This window comes from Maylandia zebra, linkage group LG15 (genome assembly GCF_041146795.1).
Source record: "Maylandia zebra isolate NMK-2024a linkage group LG15, Mzebra_GT3a, whole genome shotgun sequence".
Taxonomy (NCBI): Eukaryota; Metazoa; Chordata; class Actinopteri; order Cichliformes; family Cichlidae; genus Maylandia; species Maylandia zebra.
The window spans coordinates 23,564,654-23,584,486 of NC_135181.1; the positions used below are offsets into that span (position 1 = coordinate 23,564,654).

At 38.8% G+C, this 19,833-nt stretch overlaps 1 protein-coding gene across 8 annotated transcripts in view; it reads right to left on the minus strand.

Annotated features, from left to right (window-relative positions):
• The window catches only part of myt1la (myelin transcription factor 1-like, a), a 93,949-nt gene continuing 74,116 nt past the window's right edge, over positions 1-19,833 (minus strand). For 4 of the 8 annotated variants that reach the window (XM_012923915.3, XM_012923909.3, XM_012923911.3 and 1 more), the window contains exons 15-24: positions 14,564-14,715; positions 11,503-11,571; positions 11,050-11,112; positions 10,848-10,931; positions 8,821-9,042; positions 8,498-8,589; positions 8,213-8,316; positions 7,122-7,265; positions 5,542-5,604; positions 1-3,665 (exon numbers count right to left, since the gene is read on the minus strand). In XM_012923915.3, the coding sequence (XP_012779369.2) occupies positions 3,525-3,665; positions 5,542-5,604; positions 7,122-7,265; positions 8,213-8,316; positions 8,498-8,589; positions 8,821-9,042; positions 10,848-10,931; positions 11,050-11,112; positions 11,503-11,571; positions 14,564-14,715 (1,134 nt within the window). In that variant the 3' untranslated portion in view covers positions 1-3,524. The remainder of the gene's footprint in view (positions 3,666-5,541; positions 5,605-7,121; positions 7,266-8,212; positions 8,317-8,497; positions 8,590-8,820; positions 9,043-10,847; positions 10,932-11,049; positions 11,113-11,502; positions 11,572-14,563; positions 14,716-19,833) is intronic. The other 4 variants (XM_012923913.3, XM_012923912.3, XM_012923914.3 and 1 more) reach the window with 2 other exon arrangements.

The window sequence follows — 19,833 nt, forward strand, 5'->3', positions numbered from 1 at the left end:
TTATAATCAGTGTTGCAACACAAGATTTATTCAGAGCAAGAGATGCCAACACCAGCATGATAAAAATTGTACAAACTTCACAAGTCAAATTAAAATATCACATAGCAACTCATGACCTTAAACATACAGCAAAAATATCAACAGAAACCCATGCCATGTGGTAAGAAAACTGCTGTCGAAAGTTTTGCAAGTAACAGAGAAAAAGGGGTAAAAGGAGAGAAAATGAATGTTGTATAAAAACCCCTTATCTGTGCACTGCTGAAAAGAAACGATCATCTTCATAAATTGATGATTTCACAAATATTCATATGGATTTTCTTTTGCATTCTAGCGTGTCACATGTTAGTGTTGAGATTCTCTATGTAAATAGTTACAGTTTAGCTTTTACATCTGTTATTACAATATCTAGTCTATCGACTGTCTTTAAATGGCAGAATTGTGCTTTTACTCCCATTTCCTTTGTTATCAGTAAGAATAACTGACTAAATAAAAAATACAAGCTGTCAGTCTATCTAACGCAGAAGTTTACTGGCAGGAAGCTGCAGACGCCAAGTTCTGGACGAAGATGTAAAAGTCAGGGAATGAGACTTTGCAGTAAATGTCCAAAGAAGTCTTAAAAGAAAACTCCCCCCTTTGCAGTTTGTTTCTCCCTTGTGTGGAAAAAAAAATACATAAAAAATGTATTTTAGTATGATGAGACAATTTGTAGTTTTTTTACACAAGTAAATATTTTCCCCTCATTTATATTCATATCTAGACGAGCTGGTTATTTGTGCAGGTTTAAATATATCAGCACATACTGCTGCACCTGATTACACAGAAATGCAGTTTAGTTTCCATAAAAGATTTATCAACATTTCTGTACTTTGAAGTTTCAGCTTTCATTAGTACCGCTTGTCTAAAAACTTTCATATGGATACCAGCTGTATCAAGTGTTTCTGCTGGTAATTATGGTGGCGTAATTATGTATTATTTAGAAACAATCCAATAAATTGCTTTCCTTTAAAACATTAAATTGAACTTTTATGCTTGTATAAGTGAGGAAAATTTCACCCTTTCATCACTTTAACTGTCTAACTGCTATAACTAAGCTGTATAGTGCAAGTTTCAAAATTTGTCTTTATCCATGTATTACAATTTCAAACAAATATATTTTAAAAATATACTCAAACATTTCCATCCTAGATTCTCACGAGGCTCCTGGATCATATACAGTGATACTATTCATGTCTTAATTTGGTCCAGAGTGGCTTTACAGTAATATATCAGTCAGCATATGCAGAGAAGCCCATCAGATGTGCAAATGTTTAAACATTTTGCATTGCATAAACACAGTTTCCCATCATACTATCTGTTTCTATAAAGAATTAGGTTTGATTTATACTTGTTGTTAGTGTTATTAGTGGGTAACCTAAAGTTACACTTGGTTGAATTAATCTTCTGGAAACATTGGGGCTTGTAATCGGCTTACAACATATAATCACGTTTTTATGTACACACAGAAAACATATGTGATTTTTTCAACTCATTTTGGAACCACACACCCTCCTTCCATTCTAACCAACACAGGCCTGTTACATCCCAAGTAACCCAAACATGAGCCCAGGTCTCAGGAGGTTAAGTCCTCCAGGAGTCATCTTACAATGTCTATGCAGAAAATAAAAGGGCACTACAGTTTTCCACTCTGTTGACACCATATTTTGGAAAAGATGGCAGACATATTAAAAAATGATTATTGTCTTATTATCCAGTGCAAACACGTTTTAGAATGTGTCTGCATACCAAAGAAGAGATCCTGAACTGTGATGTTTCAGACAAAAGCTTGACCGTGAAGACGTTTTCTTCTGCTAAATCTTGGACTGTGAAATAAAGGAGACTGGGGAGAGACCACAGGGGGAGTTTTCCCTTAAATAAATCAACTCAGTGAAATTTGCTTCAAGTTGCTTTCCAACAGGCATCTCCAGCGCAAAGTCTTATCAAAGTCAGTTTCCACAAACTCGCTGTACAGTTTTTGCTTCATTTACCACGTGATAATACTTTAACATACTCCAATAAAGTGCATGCATGATCGACGGTGTTGAGAAAACATGTTCCATCAGTACTGTGATTTCAGACCGAATGTCATCAGTAAGGCCGATTCAGATCAAATACTCAGTCGGTAAATTCAGTGCACAGACGTCACGACTGCTGGCTCTAGTTTTCATTCATCTTTTTCAATTACAAAGACTTAAAAAAGAAAAAAAGAAAAGCGGTGCTTGGTCATCACGTCGTCTGGCATCATGTCTCATTGTGGCTCAGACAACAAGATGCATGACTGGAAAGACGTTTTCTACAGAACGAGTGCAATATACAATGAAGGATGGGAACTTTGACCCTGTTAGTCCAGCGGAGCCGTCAGCCTCGAGAAAGAAAAGTCATATCTACAGATCCGTTTGCCTGCTAAGTGCCTCTTAACGGGCAATAAAAACATCAAAACATGGAAACAAAGGTGTCCCTGTGCAAAGTCGAACATGACAGAACCAAAGTCCTCTCACCCGTGTCAGATTCCTAAAACATGATTGTAGTAAAAGGTTTATACAAAACGCAATACATTTATAGTTAGTAAAAAGATCTATCAGCTCTTTTCTAGTTTTATTCATAAGAAATTGCATATACCCAAACAACTTTTTTTCATATAGATTGCATCCCATATCTAAACAAACGCTTTAATATTATCATACCAATATTGCTGACACGTTGTTCTATTAGCTAGTCGAGGTTGATGATTTCAAATAAATTCACAATGGCAGATTGTCTCCTATATTTTCTGCAGCCATTGGTCTTTCCACTGGCACTCCCTCCCACGAACAAAGAAAAAGCGGGCCGCGGAACAGGACAGCTTTGAAACGGAACAACTCCGAAGGGGATGATGGGATTTTGCACCAAAAAGTTTCCGTGTCGTGATGTTTGAAATCTTCTTGCTCATAGCATCGCTTCTTCTCATCATTGCTAAAGATTTACATTAGTGTCCGCTTCCAGACATTAAGAGGAAAACAAAAAGAATTAATGAGCAACTTCCAAGCTCGTGAGAAGCTTTTCAGAAGTGGTTGCTCTTCATGTTCCAGTCGCCGCTCTGCTCCCTGTTAAACCCGTGACGCCCAGTTTGTATTTTTTTTTTCTGATGTATGAAAAAAATCGCATTAAAATAAAAAATGATTCAAGCTTACAATAAATAAATACATACATATACACTAGAATGTGCATACATTAGCAGCTATAAACAGTACATCACATTATATTAGGTCATATGAAAATGTACAAAACGTGAATGTTCATTTAAAACCTTTTTTTTCAAAGCAAGGCAACAACAATCAACATAATAAAAAAAGAGATACCCATGGAGTTGAGAGCATTACCGCAGAAGAAATTAAAGAACTAATGATAGATTACAGCAGCAAAAAACAACCCACTCCGTGCTTTTTCCACTTTTTTTCCCCCCATTTGTTGCTTTTGCTTTGCATTTGTTGTTCCGGCCTCAGTCAAAGTTAAACCTGGATGCCCTGCACGGCCTGTTTGATGTTCTCCAGCAGCGCCTTGTTCTCCGGGCTCTGGTACTGGTCCTGGTGGGTGTACATGTCTGTCAGTGTACTCACATAAGTGTCAAAGTTCTGTTCATTCATTGGTTCCTGTGAGGGGAAAGAAACCCATGTAGACACAATCAGGTGGGATAAAGGTGGTGGTTTATTTTCACTCAGACACTGGGGGGAGGTTTGGAAGACAGGCGGGCGGCAGGGGGAGGAAGGGACACCATTGGGAAAGCATGGCTTCACTAAAATACTCCCTTTCTAAAAAGTAAATGTACGATATTTGATGTAATATCAGCCGATTATCTACGAAAATGCAACTCCAAACCATGCAAAAACCAGGTGAGAGATGGTTAGCTGGTGGGTATATGAAAGGTTAATGTTTAGCACATGGAGACAAAATTGTGATGATAAAAACTAATGGGATGCTAATGAGCAGATGGGAAAGACATAACTGGAAAGTCATGTTTGCCAACTGGGAGTTTTGGTGGTTCAAGTACTTCTCTGGGAGAGTGCAGCTTTGGCTTCAGGAATTTTAGTGGGTTATTTGATGATTGCCCACCTTAAATGTCACATTATGTTATAGAGTCACTATAGTCTTTGAGGTCTTCACTGACCTCCATTTAATACTTGGCATTTATAGGTTTTAAGGGACACTAATACAAATGACTATTTCGGTGCCTGAGCCAGTTGCCCTGCACTTAACTGCACTGCTGTCATTGCATCCTGCTAACTTCACACTGACTCAGCCAATCAAAGAATTTGAGTCCAGAGCCTCAAAAAGCCAATGATCCGTCTTTAATTGGCACATAAAAGTCAAATATCCATGTCTCAAGTTAAATGATTCACACACTTTCATTGTTATTAGCCTCTTTAATGGTCATGATTGGTCATAATACCCCCCATTAGATGCCCTCCTGTACTAAGAGGAGACAGGAAGGTTGTTATCATCCATTCTAATCACTGATCATTGTAATCCTTAAATGAAGCGATCAACTGAGCCCACTAAGAGGTCTTTCTATTGTTCATTTAAAGGGCTTTAAATGGACAATAAAAAGATTTCAGTTATGTATGCTCTTTAATTAATAAGTCAATTTAGATCTTAGACAACCTACCTTTAATACTAGTATGCCAGAAGACTGTTATCACCCACTGTAATCAGTAGGATAAAAAAAAAATCCCAGTGACATGCCCACCGTTAAATGAGGTGATAATAGACTACTGAGCTTACTAGTTGATGGAAGAGGCTGCCTGCGGGCAAATCTATGGGACTGACAGGAGTCGTTTAATGGACTGAAAACAGTTAAAAGATGTGTGTGAATCTGGTTTCAGTGTATGTGCCCACCGAATAATGCTCATTTTAGCTTCTCAGTGCTGGTGCAATAGCAAAGCAGATAATGCCGTTCGACTATAGACACCATAAAAAGCAGGACTTGGCTTCTGGGACTGAAAGAAAGAAGCGTAAACCAACTTTCTTTTTACTGGCCACCAGGGGGCGATACCTATGTTTACAGACATACTTCAGTTCATAAAGTAGTCAAGGGGATTTTACCTCTCTAAGTACTTTCCTGATGAGTTTATAGGTTTAGTTTATAGGTAAGCGAAAAAAACAAAAAACATTACGTCATTAAGGCGCAGAATTGCAGTTAATGTCACGTTATCTAATGATCTATCTATCTAATGATTTCAGCATTTCAGTGCAGTCAGAAAAAACAAAGCAGGAGAATTTCTCACACTCTCTGCTGGGGCTAAATTTGATTTAAAGATAGATTTAGCTTCTCAATATATTTTTTGTCATAAAGAGGAAAAGCGGTTATCTACAGTTGATGTCACTATCAACATGGCTGAGTTGAAAGCTGCAGGATAAATGGATAGCTAGGATGTGCCTATGCCACAGTGAGCTACAGGAATTATAGGAAGGGGGGATGACAGTGCAGAAGAGAAGGATAATTGGATAAAGGATAAATGGATCTCTTACTCTGGGAGGCATCTGTAAACAGCAGTTATGCTTTACTGGGGCCTCTTTCTGTGGCAGCGGTCTCTACAGGAGAGGGTGTACAGAGAAGTCTATTAGCCCGCTAGACACACAGCGGCGGTCACAAAGCTTCATAAGCTACACCGAGGAGTGAAAAAAACATAATGTCCACCTTAACAAGTCTTTTCGCCCTGCAGCTCTGTTCAGACTGCAGCAAGCTTCCAGTTTCTGAATAATTTTAAAGTCAGAACGAACTGAAAGAGGTATAAAATGCCAAAAATAAAGAGACAACTGAGAGAACTAACTGTTACACTGCGAGCTAAATTAGAATCAAAGATTTTAAGTCCTGCAGTGTGAACAGAACTTTGGATTCAGTTCAGTATTTTTCTGGTAATGAGATCGCGTCTTTCTGAGAATTCCTTGTTAAGGCGAATATTTTTCTTACAGTGTGATATGAAGCATTCCCGCCCATTAAAGGAAGAAGGAAAGGAAGCAGAGAGTCCAGTTATCAAGCACCTCCTGTTTTTACTGCTTTAAGAGATTATCCAATTAGCCCCAGTCTTCTTCCGACACTGAGACAACATGACGTTAAAACAGCCATGAGCAACTTCACTGAAAGTCAACCAAAAACAAAAAAGCAACAACAAAAGAAAGAAAACAACGGGCCGTTTCTTTATGTGAAAATCTGTGAGGCGTTTCAAAGCACAGGAGAAGCACAGCATGAACTGCTGGGAGGAAAAAAAAGAAGAAGAAGGTGGAGAACAGAAAGAAGCAGATGAAGAAAAACCTGAGTGTTGCTAAGGGGGGAAGAAGCTGGAGAAGGCTTTTTAAAAATCCCTGGGTCGAAATCATGAACAGCTGGCCTCAGATCTACATTTCATTTACAACACGTGAAACAGAAAAGCCTCCAACAAACACTCAAAACACAATCATAACATTTCCTAAGTGGCATTACACAAACTGTAACAGATATAGTAGGTCATGTCAGACAAAGAACATAGAAATAAATACATAGATTTGCATTTCAGTCCATTTTGATTGGATAATGCATGCTGGTTTATGCATGCTGGTTTTAGGCTTTACTACACTCTCACTGCTCTAAAAACTCAGCTTCAGACAGTTGTTTTTTCTAGTCTTGGGTCTGCATGATGTCGGATAGTGGAGATATCCCAAATATGGTCATCTCAGGCACAGAAGCCCCACCCACCTGGTCTTAAAACCTTCTGTTATGAGGGGAATTTTTTTAACTGTGACACATTCAAAGTAAAGTCCAAGAATAAAAATAAGATCCACTTTAAACTGCTAAGAAAGCCAACACTGCTCTAAAACTGCTGTATATTTGTTCTGAGATGTAATTATTTATGTTTGTCTTTGTATTTAAAGCATGTTGTATACTGATGTTAAACATACAAGATTTTCAAACCAGTAAATTCAAAATTTTAAATATTTAACTGACATTTATAAGTCTCTAGATATTTAAATTACACGTTACGGAAGCTTATATTTGTGGTAAAAGAATACTTGTCACATTATTAGTCATCCTAGGTTTACTTCTTCATGCCACAGATGATTTTTTTTCTTACCATGTGTGGAAGCTGGATGTTAGCTAGGCTGTTGATGAGCGACTGGCTGAGGTTAGCCAGCTCGTGCAGCAGGGAGTCGTTCTGCTGCTCGATCACCTTGTTCTCCTCCTCGATGGACTTCAGGTTGGTCTCCATAGTGGTTATCTACCGGATGAGGAAATAAATTAGTAGGAGACCTTTTAAAGCTTTTGTATTAATAGTGACATTAGCAAAAAGGCTGGGAAGAGTGCAAACAATCAACCAACATTAACTTCAGACAATTTTAGGAGAACTGAGTCAGCATATTGCCCACAGATGTCCTCTCTCCCATGTAGCACACAGCACTTGCATTTGCACTACTGGAGCTGGTTTAGGGAGCCTCCGTGAAAACCCACGATGCCCACCCTAAATGCACTGACTGACTATTAGCTGAAAGATCACACGGATTGTTGTACTCAAAGATGGCAGATTAAACACTGTGTCCAACCCATTGCATTGGACACGTGCACATCTGTCAGGTAAAGTAGGAAAGTCTTGCAGATGAAGGAAAATGCAGATGTTATGTCCGTGCAGGTTCTTAGTCATCCAAGTCACATAACATCTGCATCTTCCTTCATCTTAGGATTTTAAAATGGACCAAGAGGCTTCTTCAATTCTAAACATTTTTTAGAACTAACATTGATCTTCAACAAACTTAAAGAAGTTCTCTTCAACCTCTTAAAAAGCATGTGAAACCAAGCAAGATGGCTGATGAGGGCAGGATTTTCTTATGAAAGTATTTTTTAAGAATGCCAAAAGTTCCTCTAACCCTTTCAGATTAAAAGTCTGAGTGCAGTTAAGGTGCAAGATTTATTCTTCTTATTAGAAGAAAAAGAAAACATTGAAGGTTTTCATGAACTTAAAAAACAGCATCATTTTCAAATAATCAAATAATTAAAATATCGAGTAGAAATTTTTTTTGTCAAATAATGTGACAAAAACATTTCTACTGGAAATAGCAGCTTACTGGGACACCTTTATCTCTGTCTATTACAGGACAGTCTAGTTTCTTACCCAACTAGTGTCTTACGTATTTGTATTTATGTTACATTAACAAACAGAGACCATCTTACTTGTGTCCTCAGTTTTATCATGTCTGACTCCACTTGACTGTTGGACTCATTCAGATCTTTGATTTCTTCATCCAGCTGTTTGATTTCTTCATCGTTCTCGATACCTGAAACAAAAAACCCCAAAAAGATCTATCTCCCCTGACTTAGCAGTCAAAGCAGCATTACCGCATTTTATCACATGTAAAATGTCTAATATAAGGAAATTAGGTTTTTTTCACTCTTTCAGATATATAATAATATATATAATAATTCACTTAAAGCTTCTTCTGTTTCTTGAGCTCTGACCTTTGCTTGCTCTTTGTTTGATTGTCAACATTTCCACGCCACTCATCCTGGCTTTCTTCATGGCTGAGGTGGCGCGGGGACAACCGGAGAGACTGAAAAAAAAACACATAAACCAAATGTTTCTCCAAGTTAAAAAATCTATCTTATTTTTGCATAGATAACGTCATACAAATCGCTGCCTTATTTGAAAAACGGTGACCAAAAGCCAACAGCATGTACAGCAGGAGGAGAGGACCTGAATATTGGTCATTATTTACCCCCAAAATTGTATAAAAAAAGTTGGAACTGATGACAAACTTTGTTTAAAGTAAGAAAGATCTTACCTCCGGTGGGTCAGGAAGCTCCCACTGACGTGCCCTGAGCCATCACAGCCTGGGGTTGGGCAGGTCATGCCATCTGTCTTGCCAGATTTCCAGACAAACTGCGAGCCATTGACGTAGCTGTCCTTTTGCCTCTTTGCCGCAAGGGGGCAGCCTGATGCGCTGCGATGAGAAGCGTACTTCCCTGTCACATGACCCTGACCATCACAACCTGGCACTGGACACCTGAGAAACAAGTGTAAAGGTCTCCGTTTGCTTTTCAAAAAAAAAATTAAAACACTCCACTTAAAGAAGTCCAGACGCTTTTCTTTGCAAGCTCCTTTGAAAACACTCCACAGTTCTAACCTGAAGTGAAGTCTTGTCACCTCCAAAAAGCTTTAGTTTAAGAAAAGACTAACGCAGCCAGCCACACTAACCATCATCAGCTCTTTGATCAGCTGGACAGAAACACTTTGCTTTAGAAACTGTCCACAGCACTCCATAGGACTCTTGATGAATGGGGGAGGACATTGAGTCACGACTCACTTCCTCATCTACAATCCTCCCCCACCCTTCCAAGGCCTCAAGGCCACAGCAGCGTAACGATGAGCAGGACAAACGCCTATCACCACCTCAGCTTCCAGACACTCAGCTCTGCCTCCTGCATCCCAAAACGCCCTTCGCTGTGACATTTGGGCTGATTAGAATGAGCCGAGCGTCCACAGGCCGCTCCCCAGCCGAGCTCAGGTTAAGCTTAATTATGATTCTACTGTTAATGATGATGGTGGATGGAACAGAGGCGGCGGCGGCAGCTGGCTACAGACTGACACAAGCTGAACTTTAGATTATTCACAAGGTCGTATTGGCTTAGCATTATGGCTCAGCTTTAACACAAATGTCAAAGGCTCACTAGCGCTAACCTTTATTGGACTTGGTCTGCTGGGAGCCGGAGGTGGAGTGCAGCACTGACCGCGGCTCCCCGCTTTTGCAATATTCTTTGCAAAAGTTAGAAAGGTCAGTCTACATAGGCAGCATTTTAAGAGAGGGATGATGGATGAACCTGTCATTAACAAAGTGCTTTGACCTTGATGCAAAAAAAATGCATAATAATGGGACCTGGAATGTGCTTTTAAGAGGCAACGAAACAAGCCAGTCCTTCCTCCTTGCTGATGATTTGAAAAGTCTAACTGATGCACCTTCTCTCTTTTCTCTAAAAAAGTTGTCAGAAGATGAGAATCCTGTTCTACCTGTTTAAAATACACGGCAACAGTTTAACCTGTTATTTTAATTCTTCATATATCCATTAGCATGTGCAGCAATCCTCCACAACACCTCCAAAGTCCCCAGATTCCAATCCCACTGACCTCACCAACAAGCCTGCACAACCCAAAGAATGCCCCCCTCAGAGTTTGACATCACTAAATGTTTTGTTCTCTCTGACTTATTGTATTTTTTGGCAAGGTGTTGTTTCAAAGATTTATTCTCTTAAAATCCAATATCTGCCTTAAAATAATTATTTTACATTTAAGAGAGGAACATAAAGATGCTGATGAGCATGAATAAAACCAACAGCAGCAAAAAAACTTTTAAGAGAAACTAGAATTTGCTTTTCTAAAGCGCTGTTATTGTTCTATAAGCTTTAATATAGTGGTAAGGTCTAAAAAACAGGACACCTAAGCCCTGTATTTGTGGACCTTACATAAAATCTATGAGCAACATCTCAGTTACTGGTCTGAAATCTGTTTTTTTTTACTTGTTCTTTGCTTTGTCTCAGACAGTTTAACAACACCAGGGAAGAAGCTGATAAAATATGGCAAAAACTGCCTCATACATCATAGGAAAATATTTAAGAAGTGCATTCACTTTAAATGAATGCACAACCTTGAATCTATCCAGATATTTAAATGTCTCAATGACAGAGCTTTGGTAGTTTTTTGAGTGGCACTGTCTTTGCCCCTCATTTTGCTTGGGTTTACTTTTAAGCTTAGATCTGACACTTTCCAATATTCTCAATATTAAGGCTGTGACATATCTCCAAAATATCTCCTTACTTGATTGGCTCCTGATCGTCTTTGTCCTCTTTGCTGTGGAGGATTTTTATGCCACTTTTCTTGGCTCGTGGACAACCGGAGAGACTGCAGAACAGAAAATTACTTAAAACATGTGCGTTCAGTGAAGCATGGTTTACTGTTGCTGTTTGTTTGTCTGTGATTTCATGCACGCAGTTGTATATTATAGTCTTTACGAATGTACCTCCTGTGGGAGGCATAGTTTCCAGTGATGTGTCCAGATCCATCACAGCCGGGCGTTGGACACCTGAGGAGTAAATACAAGATCAAACAACTGTATTATCACATAATGGTTCCTGTGTCGAAAAAAAAAAAAGAAAGACTACATCCAGAAAAATGTTTTCTTTTTCCGTGAATGTCTGACATCAGACACTCGCAGTTCTCACAAATCAATTACAGTAACACATTAGAGTGGTACCCAAAGCATCATAGACAGGAAGAAATGGTTTTAGGAAAACCGATGACGGATGAACCAGAGAAGAGCGGGCTCTAAATCCAACCATAGAAAAAGTTACACACTTTTAAATGAAAGGACACTGAATGGACAGCAGTCGATATTTTTAACATTCTTTCCTTCCCACACTTTCCACTCTGCTGAGAACAACACACCAGTGATACACTGATCCTGTTGACTCACTTGAGTTCTTGTGAGTTAGTGGTCATCATCCCGCGGATGTTCTTGTCGGCCAGCTGACAGCTTGACAACCTGCAGGAGGAGAAGAGCCACTATTACTTTAACACCACCGACAGTTTTACAAACATGCTCTCATCCCAGGGCCACACATAATGTGGTTTTCTCCGACGATGGCTGTGTCTCACTGTTACACACAAGAGTTATTTTTCTTTTCTTTTTAGCAACAGTGCCTTGTTGGACTGGCTGCAGGAACATTGGCCACTGTGACATAAAGATCCTGTTTTACAGACCTATGGCAAGCACCTAGGTGGTGCTGGTGAAACTCACCACCAGCATTGTGGCAGCACTGTGCTACTCGCGCCAGGTGTCGTTAACATTTGTCATCTTTTGTATTTTGTGTCTGTCCTGCTTATTGTTTGTGGGTTCCTCTGGTTGCTCCACTAAATCTGGGGTCTCTTCCTGTTAAAGGGCAGTTCTTCCTCACTACTGTTGCCAATCAGTCACTTACAGGGGATTGCCTGACTGATGAGCTTCTCACTATACTGTAAGGCCTTTACTTGGAAAAATGAACTCCATAAGCCAAAGGCTTACTAGCCAGGATACCAAGATTTGTGCTTCCTTTAGAAATTTGAGTTTTACAGTTTGTTTGATTTCTAAGTCATTAGTTGGGTTTAAGTTCAACTATTTGGTTACAAAAACAGCACACAAAAGCACAAGAAAAAGGACTTGGATCTGACAAACACCTTCCTTCCCAAAGACCAAACACCTTCTGCTGAAGACGTTTGATTACTTGATTATTTGATTTGATGACTCTTCTCACTGTTGAGGTCTGGGAAGCACTTCCACTCCCTTAAGGCCAAAACAGAGAGAATGAGGAGGAGCTTCTTCCCCCAGGCTATTCGGACCCTGAACCAGGCGTAGGACTGGACTCTCCCACACACATTACATCACTATAAGACTGGACTCTCACACACATCACATCACCACACGCACTCTGGTTTTTCTTTATGCACACTTCCTATAATTTATAATCTTTATAATCTCTTTCTGCTATTTGCACATTTTTTACTGTAAATTTCTAAGTTAATTTGTAAATTTTTGTAGTAACCTGTAAATTGTAAATACTGTAAAATCACTGTCATTCAATGGTCGGGCATTGCACAGCTACAAGCATTTCACCCCCATGTCATACTGTGTATGGTTGTGTGTGTGTGAGACAAATAAAATTTGAATTTGATTGCAAGGAACAAGAAGAAAGTGCATCATTTGTTTGGAAAACAATAGCCTTACTTATGGTCAGTGAACAAAACAGTGGAGCTAACATACACTTCATAGATAGAAGTCCTCTTTCTTGACGGTGTTATGTTAACTGATGGCTGATGATTTTTTTTTGATGATGAAGTAACTGGTTTAGGAAAAAGATCGGGATTTGGGACAAAACACTATTCTTCACACCAAACATGATGAGTCAGGAGTAACAGCCAAATTGTGTCCCAAATTCTGAATGAAAGTAATCTGATTACATGTAGTTTTATACTATGGGTTAAGCTGTTCAGCCTTTTGAAGATGCCAATGTTCACATTTTTGACGGGAAGCCAGATGGTTTGAAAGCAGGGTAAAAGAGACCATCCATGTCCACTGTGATTGTCCATCACTGAACAGAGGAGGTGGCTCACGACACCAACTGTGGAGTCTTAAGATCCTTTCCCAGGTGTCAGGTGACCTCTATAGGTCACATGGTAGAATGAGGTTAGGTCTCAAAGTAGTTTCACCCTAAACCCTGGTGGTAATGACCCATGCCGTTTTTCACACCTTGGCTCATCTGCTCCCCACTATGGTTTACATACCTGCGACTCTTAACTTAAAGAAGTCCAGTCGCTTCCGTCCAAGCTCCTTAGACTCTGATGACAAAGAATCTTTTTTTTTTGAGTGTATCATGTTTCCACATTTCACAATCCAAAGTGTGGAAATACTAAAATCTCTACGAGAATTAATTTTTTTCTTTAAAATTTTTGAAATGAAAGAAACTTGAAGTTGCTGAAACAGGTCAAATAACATCTAAGCAGAAGTAAAACGTAAACTTTGCAGCGCAGAAGTGATGAGCCTCTGTAGGGAACGATTAGGCTAAACACGCATAACAGAGATTTTCTCTGTCCTCACATGAATCCTGCTTCACTCATGCAAAAAATTCACAGCCTGAAGTCTTACTTATTTTGTTTGTTGGTTGTTATGCAGTCTTCAAAGTAATTAACCAGATCAATTAAGGGAAACTGCTCTGGGATGATTTTGATGTCTGACCCTCCTCCAACTCAGACGCCTGCCTCATAGTCAAGAGTTTCAGATTTTATTTGCTTACACGAGCGCCCGTGACACAAGCTGATGAAAGTAAAAACAATTTGGCCAGTTGCCCAAACCCCAAAGAAAAGGCTCGATCAGGACACATGCTATGCATAGCAAAGAAGCGAAGCAAGCTCCTCCACAGTTACTTGTTTATATCACACACATCTCCTGATACGTGTGCGCTGTGAAGTGTCTGCACTTATTGAGCTACAGTGAGGGGAAAAGCAATATATCAATAAAAAATGATGAAAACTATTTTTTTTTCTTTTGGCCTGTGAATTCCTGTCATTAATAATCCTGAGCTGTTAGCCTTTGTCTTATTGGCTCTTCGGCAGCTGGCGACAGAAGATGGTGCGAACGCCTGTGTCACATCTGATGAAGCCTCTCAACGAGATCAGAAACACCACGGAGACTAAAACACGTACTGATGTGCCGATCTCCGTTTCTAAATTTACAAGGTTGCTAATTAGTTTCGTTCCCGCTTCAAACTCGTGCTGTTTGTCTTTGCTATCTGCTGATGTTTCAGGGTTATGTCTATATTTATGTACTTTTGTAAGACTGCTGCACCATCAATTTAATGAGACAGGAAAGTGAAGTGACATATAGCGCATAGTGAACCTCAGCTGCCTTTGACTGAGGGTTTCTCGCCATCCTTCGACCTGAACGTGAGAGTGTTTGGCTCAGAGGCTGCTGGGTAACAGCGTGCAGCAGTCGGATTACTTACGTGATGAGCTCCTTCTTGCTCTCCTTGCAGGGCAGGTATTTGTGGTGTTTGGGGCTGGGCATGGTCACCTCGGCCGGGTAGTGCTGCTCGTCCAGCAGCTCCTGGAAGGGATCCAGCTCGTCGCTCTGGTGTAAGGACGAGAAATAAGCCGACTACAGCGCGTCACTAAAAGCTCTTCGTTTGCAAATTTACACAAACTTCACAACACATTCCCATTTCAAACACAGGAGACAACAAGGTTATGTGAAAACAGCATTATCAGGTAATGTTAGGTTTTCCTTAGTCAAAGATAATGTTATCCTCAGTGAAACAGTCGTTAGATTCCCTGTAACATTAATTAGACATTCCTCATGTCTGAACACATCGCTATGATATAGTAAATTAATTTGTGTTCCATAACTTTAGAAGTAATTAAAATAAATTAAAAAGTCAGAATTAAAAGAACATTTTAATTTACTGAAATAAAAAATAACTACAGATGCAAACGAAGAGGGTAATATGTAAAGAAATAACATTAAAAAGTCAGACATTAAGTTTGTGAATTTAATGTCAGAATGTATAAATCTTCTATGTCATCTCACAGAATATGTGCTATTGTCATTCATACGTGTACGTTTCCTGCCGTAAGTAAGAATATTACCCTCCACTGTAGTTTAGCTGATTTTAACCCACAACAGGGCTTCATCTCATTTATGTAAAAAAAAATAATCAATATGTCACAAAGTGAAAACTTTTTAGGTGTCATCCAAAATGTTACAATCTGAAAGTTTTAAAGGCTAACTTATAAAAATGTGCAGATTACAACATGTGCGTTATATATAAAACAGTTAAAAGCAGGATTAGGAGAGAAAAAAATGACTGAAACGATTCTCACATTAGTTACACACAACACATTTATCTCAAAAATTCAGAAGAAAACCTGATTCATTCTACATGAGTTGAATAAAATATGGAGTGTTTCCTTACATTAAGTTTAAAAAAATATTCTAGAATCCTCAGGAATGTATTTGGTATATAGATCTAAAAAAGTGCATTATAATCAGTGTTTTAGAAAACATTTGGCCTTTTTTAGATCAGCGTAGTGTGTCAGTGCCCAGAGAGCTACCAAGCATAAGGTCTGAAAACATACATATAGGCTGTTTACACATAAACAGCCTATATGTACCTACAGGTTTGTTATATAGCTGTGCTTTATGTATATTATGTTTTTTTCTCTGTGTGGTGGAACATTTTAAACATATTTATATAAATTTAATTTTAAGAAACAAATTATAAACATACCAGGGAATTATTGTGGACATAAATCGAGTGCTATGGCATTTATGTGTGTACGAATAACTAATAAGAAGAGCCTGATTTATAGCATTTAGGCCCTTTTTTAATGTAGCTGTATGAGTCATATCAATTTAGTGTCCCTGAAGTTCTGGTCATAATAAGCAGATCTGTACTGGTTGCCAGATGATTTCCAGGTAAATGTGTTCCCAGCACAGGTGTCAGAGGCGTGTCTCTCTGCTTGTTAACCAGGTCGAGCTTCTTTCTGCAGCAGTTTGTGAACAAAAAGCTTTTGTGGCTCTAAGAACACTGCAGTCTGCTCTGCAGTCCACACATCACACCTCCTCAGTCGGGAGCAGAAATCGTTGTGGACTGTCTGGAGAAAATCCCATCAGACGCCTCGCTCTGGGCTCCGGCCTCCTCTGCAATGTCGTGCTTCATTAACAAACGCAATTACTCTCCTGATTAAAACCTTTCACTCCAGCGCTCTAAATCCAACGAGGCAAATGTAGCAATTTGCTGCATGGGTTGCTCTGTGTGATATCAGATCTGTGAGGATTGAAAGCGTGCCGATGATCTATCGTGTTTTACTTATGTATTAGTGCTGTAATTCAGTATTTTAATGCACCGTGTGTGAGCTCCTGAAGCGTTCATTTAGTCTGAACCATGCAGTGCTGCTTCTGGCCACATGGGAGCGCACTGAGCCTTCCGGAGAGCCTGTCTGCATCCACCCTATCAGCCAGGGTTATTTATCAAACTGCACAGAGAAATTTGAACTTGCATGAGATAAAAATGGAAATTCTTGACTTTTACTCCCCAGAAACTTTAGATTAAAACCCATTTATCAAACTTATTTTGTCTCTGTTCACTTAGATCTTAGATTAGTGTTGCAGTGCACTGACAACGTGGATGGACTGTAACGGCTGTGATGAAGAGCTGTAACCCTATTTATGCTTGTATTGCATCACAACTTTTTGTTCTAAAAGACTAAAGCCGATTGATCCTTTTGTTCCGTGCCACATTGTAAGATTTTCTCTGATCTATCGCATCTCCGCAGCACGAGCGACTTCCCTTTTATGTGTGTAATATAAAGTTAATTTCACAGTAGTGTATTAAAGACTGGTAACACAATAACAACAATCTTCATAAATGGAAAGTGGATAATTAATTCAACAGGTTTTTAATATTTAATATATCTAATATTATAGATATTAGATTATATATTAGATGCTGACTTGCTTAAAATAGTCAGATCTTGTTTTTTTATTTACTTATTTTTTAGGAGGCTACACCAAGGAGCTGGATAAAAAAAAAAAAAGAAGTATCTTTTCAAAATAAAAGACCCAGTTTCTGCAGACCAAGCAGTAACCTCCAGAGCTGAAAAACGAAGCCAGTGCAGAGGCACCAAAACTGCAGTTCTTCTAATGGCCACTTGAGGCTGACTCTGAAAGTGTATAATTCCTCAGACTCTCATGTTAATATCTCCAACTTTACAGCAGAAATAAGTATCTTTCCCCCTCCATATCAGTGCTTTAAAAAAAAAAAATCATTCATCCAACTGTATAACGGAGTTAGGGGCGTCGCCATCTTCAGTGACAGGTGCTCTGACACAGCTGCCAGGCCATTACTCAGATCAATAAATTGGACTTCTCTGCCATGTTTAACAATAAAGTCCATTTTGTTTCTATATAACATTTTAAAAAGGAGTTTTATTTTGAAAGTTTAACTTATTCTTTATCCCATTCTTGTGTCTGACTTTCTGTCCTCCTCATCTGCTCTTCGCATGTCAAAGATTCACCAAAATAAGACACATGATTATAAGAACAGCAACACAAACTAAACAACATTTGATGCCCCGAGAAATACAAATGAAACTTTTATCACCAAAAATAATGTCTAAAAAAACTGATGCATTGTGCAATATCTACTTTTAAAAAAAACGAAATAATTACTTATTAATGTTTTATTAACGATTACAGTTTATATGTGATGGTTACTATAAAGTGTTATTTAAAGGCTTAAAAAAAGACACAGCTCGACTTTAAAGTTTAAATTACTTATGCTTTGGCAGAATAACATCACTGAGGTAACTAACAGCAATAAAGCTCTGTTTCTTTGTTTTCACTCATACACTCGGCTGTAAGTCTCTTGTGTGAGATGTGTGATGGCGTTTCTTCTTTTATATGATTTTGCAATCTCTCTCTTCAGCGGTCTTTCTTTATTATTCTTTTGTTGAACTGTGTCTGTTTGGTGGCTCCAGGGTGAGGGGTGAACAGCAGAAACTGAGCGGCGATGTACAATTTTGGCAAGCACCATCGTTCTGTGCCATTTCAATGCCTTGGGTTGGTGAAGAAGTGCATGCAAACATAATAAACCCTTCCAAACTCACAAAATTTCCTCTTGCGTATGTAAAGTGATGCAAAAATTATGCGTAACAATCGGCAACCAGAAGTACACCCTCGCAAAAAATAAGCCCAGAACTTCTCTATGGCCCTTTCTGCTTTGCACCGCAGAATAAGGATTCCCTTCTAACAGCTTATAAACTATGATCATCTTCTAATCTATGCATGAACACATAATATAAACTCTGGGTTCCTTAAATCTCTCAATTTCATGCTTGAAATTATCCTTACTTTGCACGATTAGGGGCCTAAATAAATCTTAAATCAAGTGCTTAAAACCCTTAATCATAACTGTAAGGGCAGAGAGTGCAGCAAGAGCAACATTTAGAGCTTTAGCGTGGCCTAAAAATATTTAACTTCCACCTCTTCAGGTTACTTATTCAAAGCACTTGTCACCTTAATCCTAAAATGAAAAATTCAAGGTGTCTCTGCCTCCATATCATTAAATATTTTAAGTTTTAATCAAGCATACTGTAGTACAGAAATTACTCTCTACATTAGTTTGTGTCAGTGTAAATATTAATCTGCTCCCTGCTGCGTTTCTATATAAACTACTTAGAGTGGTGCAGAACCTCCTGTAAAGACGAGTCCTGCAAGCTGTGTAATAATCTGCCGCAACACTAAATACACCAAACTCTAGTCTTCTTTGCTGCATTTAAATCAGTAGATTTTAAATATGTAGTGTAGATGCTGCTAATGTGATCAGCGATTCTGAAAAGTATTTTGCAGAACTTCAGATAAAAGTTGATTTGAAAGCCAGAAAATTCCTCATAACTGGTTTATAATTTCAAATGAAGGCTCTTTGAACGACGTATATCAGTTGCTACAAATAAATAATTGTTTATTTCCTACAAGTCACATAATTTCAAATGAGTTGCTTAAGTAATTTGGTCTGTAAGTCAGTGCACAGCAGGTCAGCTCAACATCTACAACAAGCTAACAAGGTTTTAACAAAGGCTGCATTTTTTATTTGAGTTTATTAAAGTTAACCTATATATATATATATATATATATAACCTACGCCCATTTTACACATGGCCAAAGTTTGAAATGATGATGTCAGTGTATGTGCAAGTAGTCCCTTTGAGCTGAAAGCTCAGGATTTCTACTGCTCTAAACACCCAGTTTCAATTTTTTTTTCTACTCTTGGCTCTGTATGATGTCATTGGGAGGGGTTATCCTTATATGGGCATCTAATGGCAAAGGCACACTAGTAAACCTCCTTGTGATTGTAAGTATTTCTTTGCCACAGCTACTACAGAGCCTCAGGGTGTTGCACACTCAACCTCTAGGTGACCACTTTCAACTGCAAGCAGATGTTACAGATGCAGTATCGTTTAATCACCATACTACACTACGTCACTATTTGTAGAGGAATATCTGAATTTGCATCCACCCATCGATTTTATTCCACTATTCCACCGCAGCGAAGGCTAAAGGAAGGAGCTAAAAGCGCTTTTTTCATAGAGGCTATGAAAAAAAGCTAGAAAAAGGCTGTAAGGCTCATTTTGATCTGTGACTTATGCAAAGCTACTCTAAAAAGTAAAATAATAAACAGCATCAAGTTGTAAAAGGGCATCATAGTCTATTTAACGA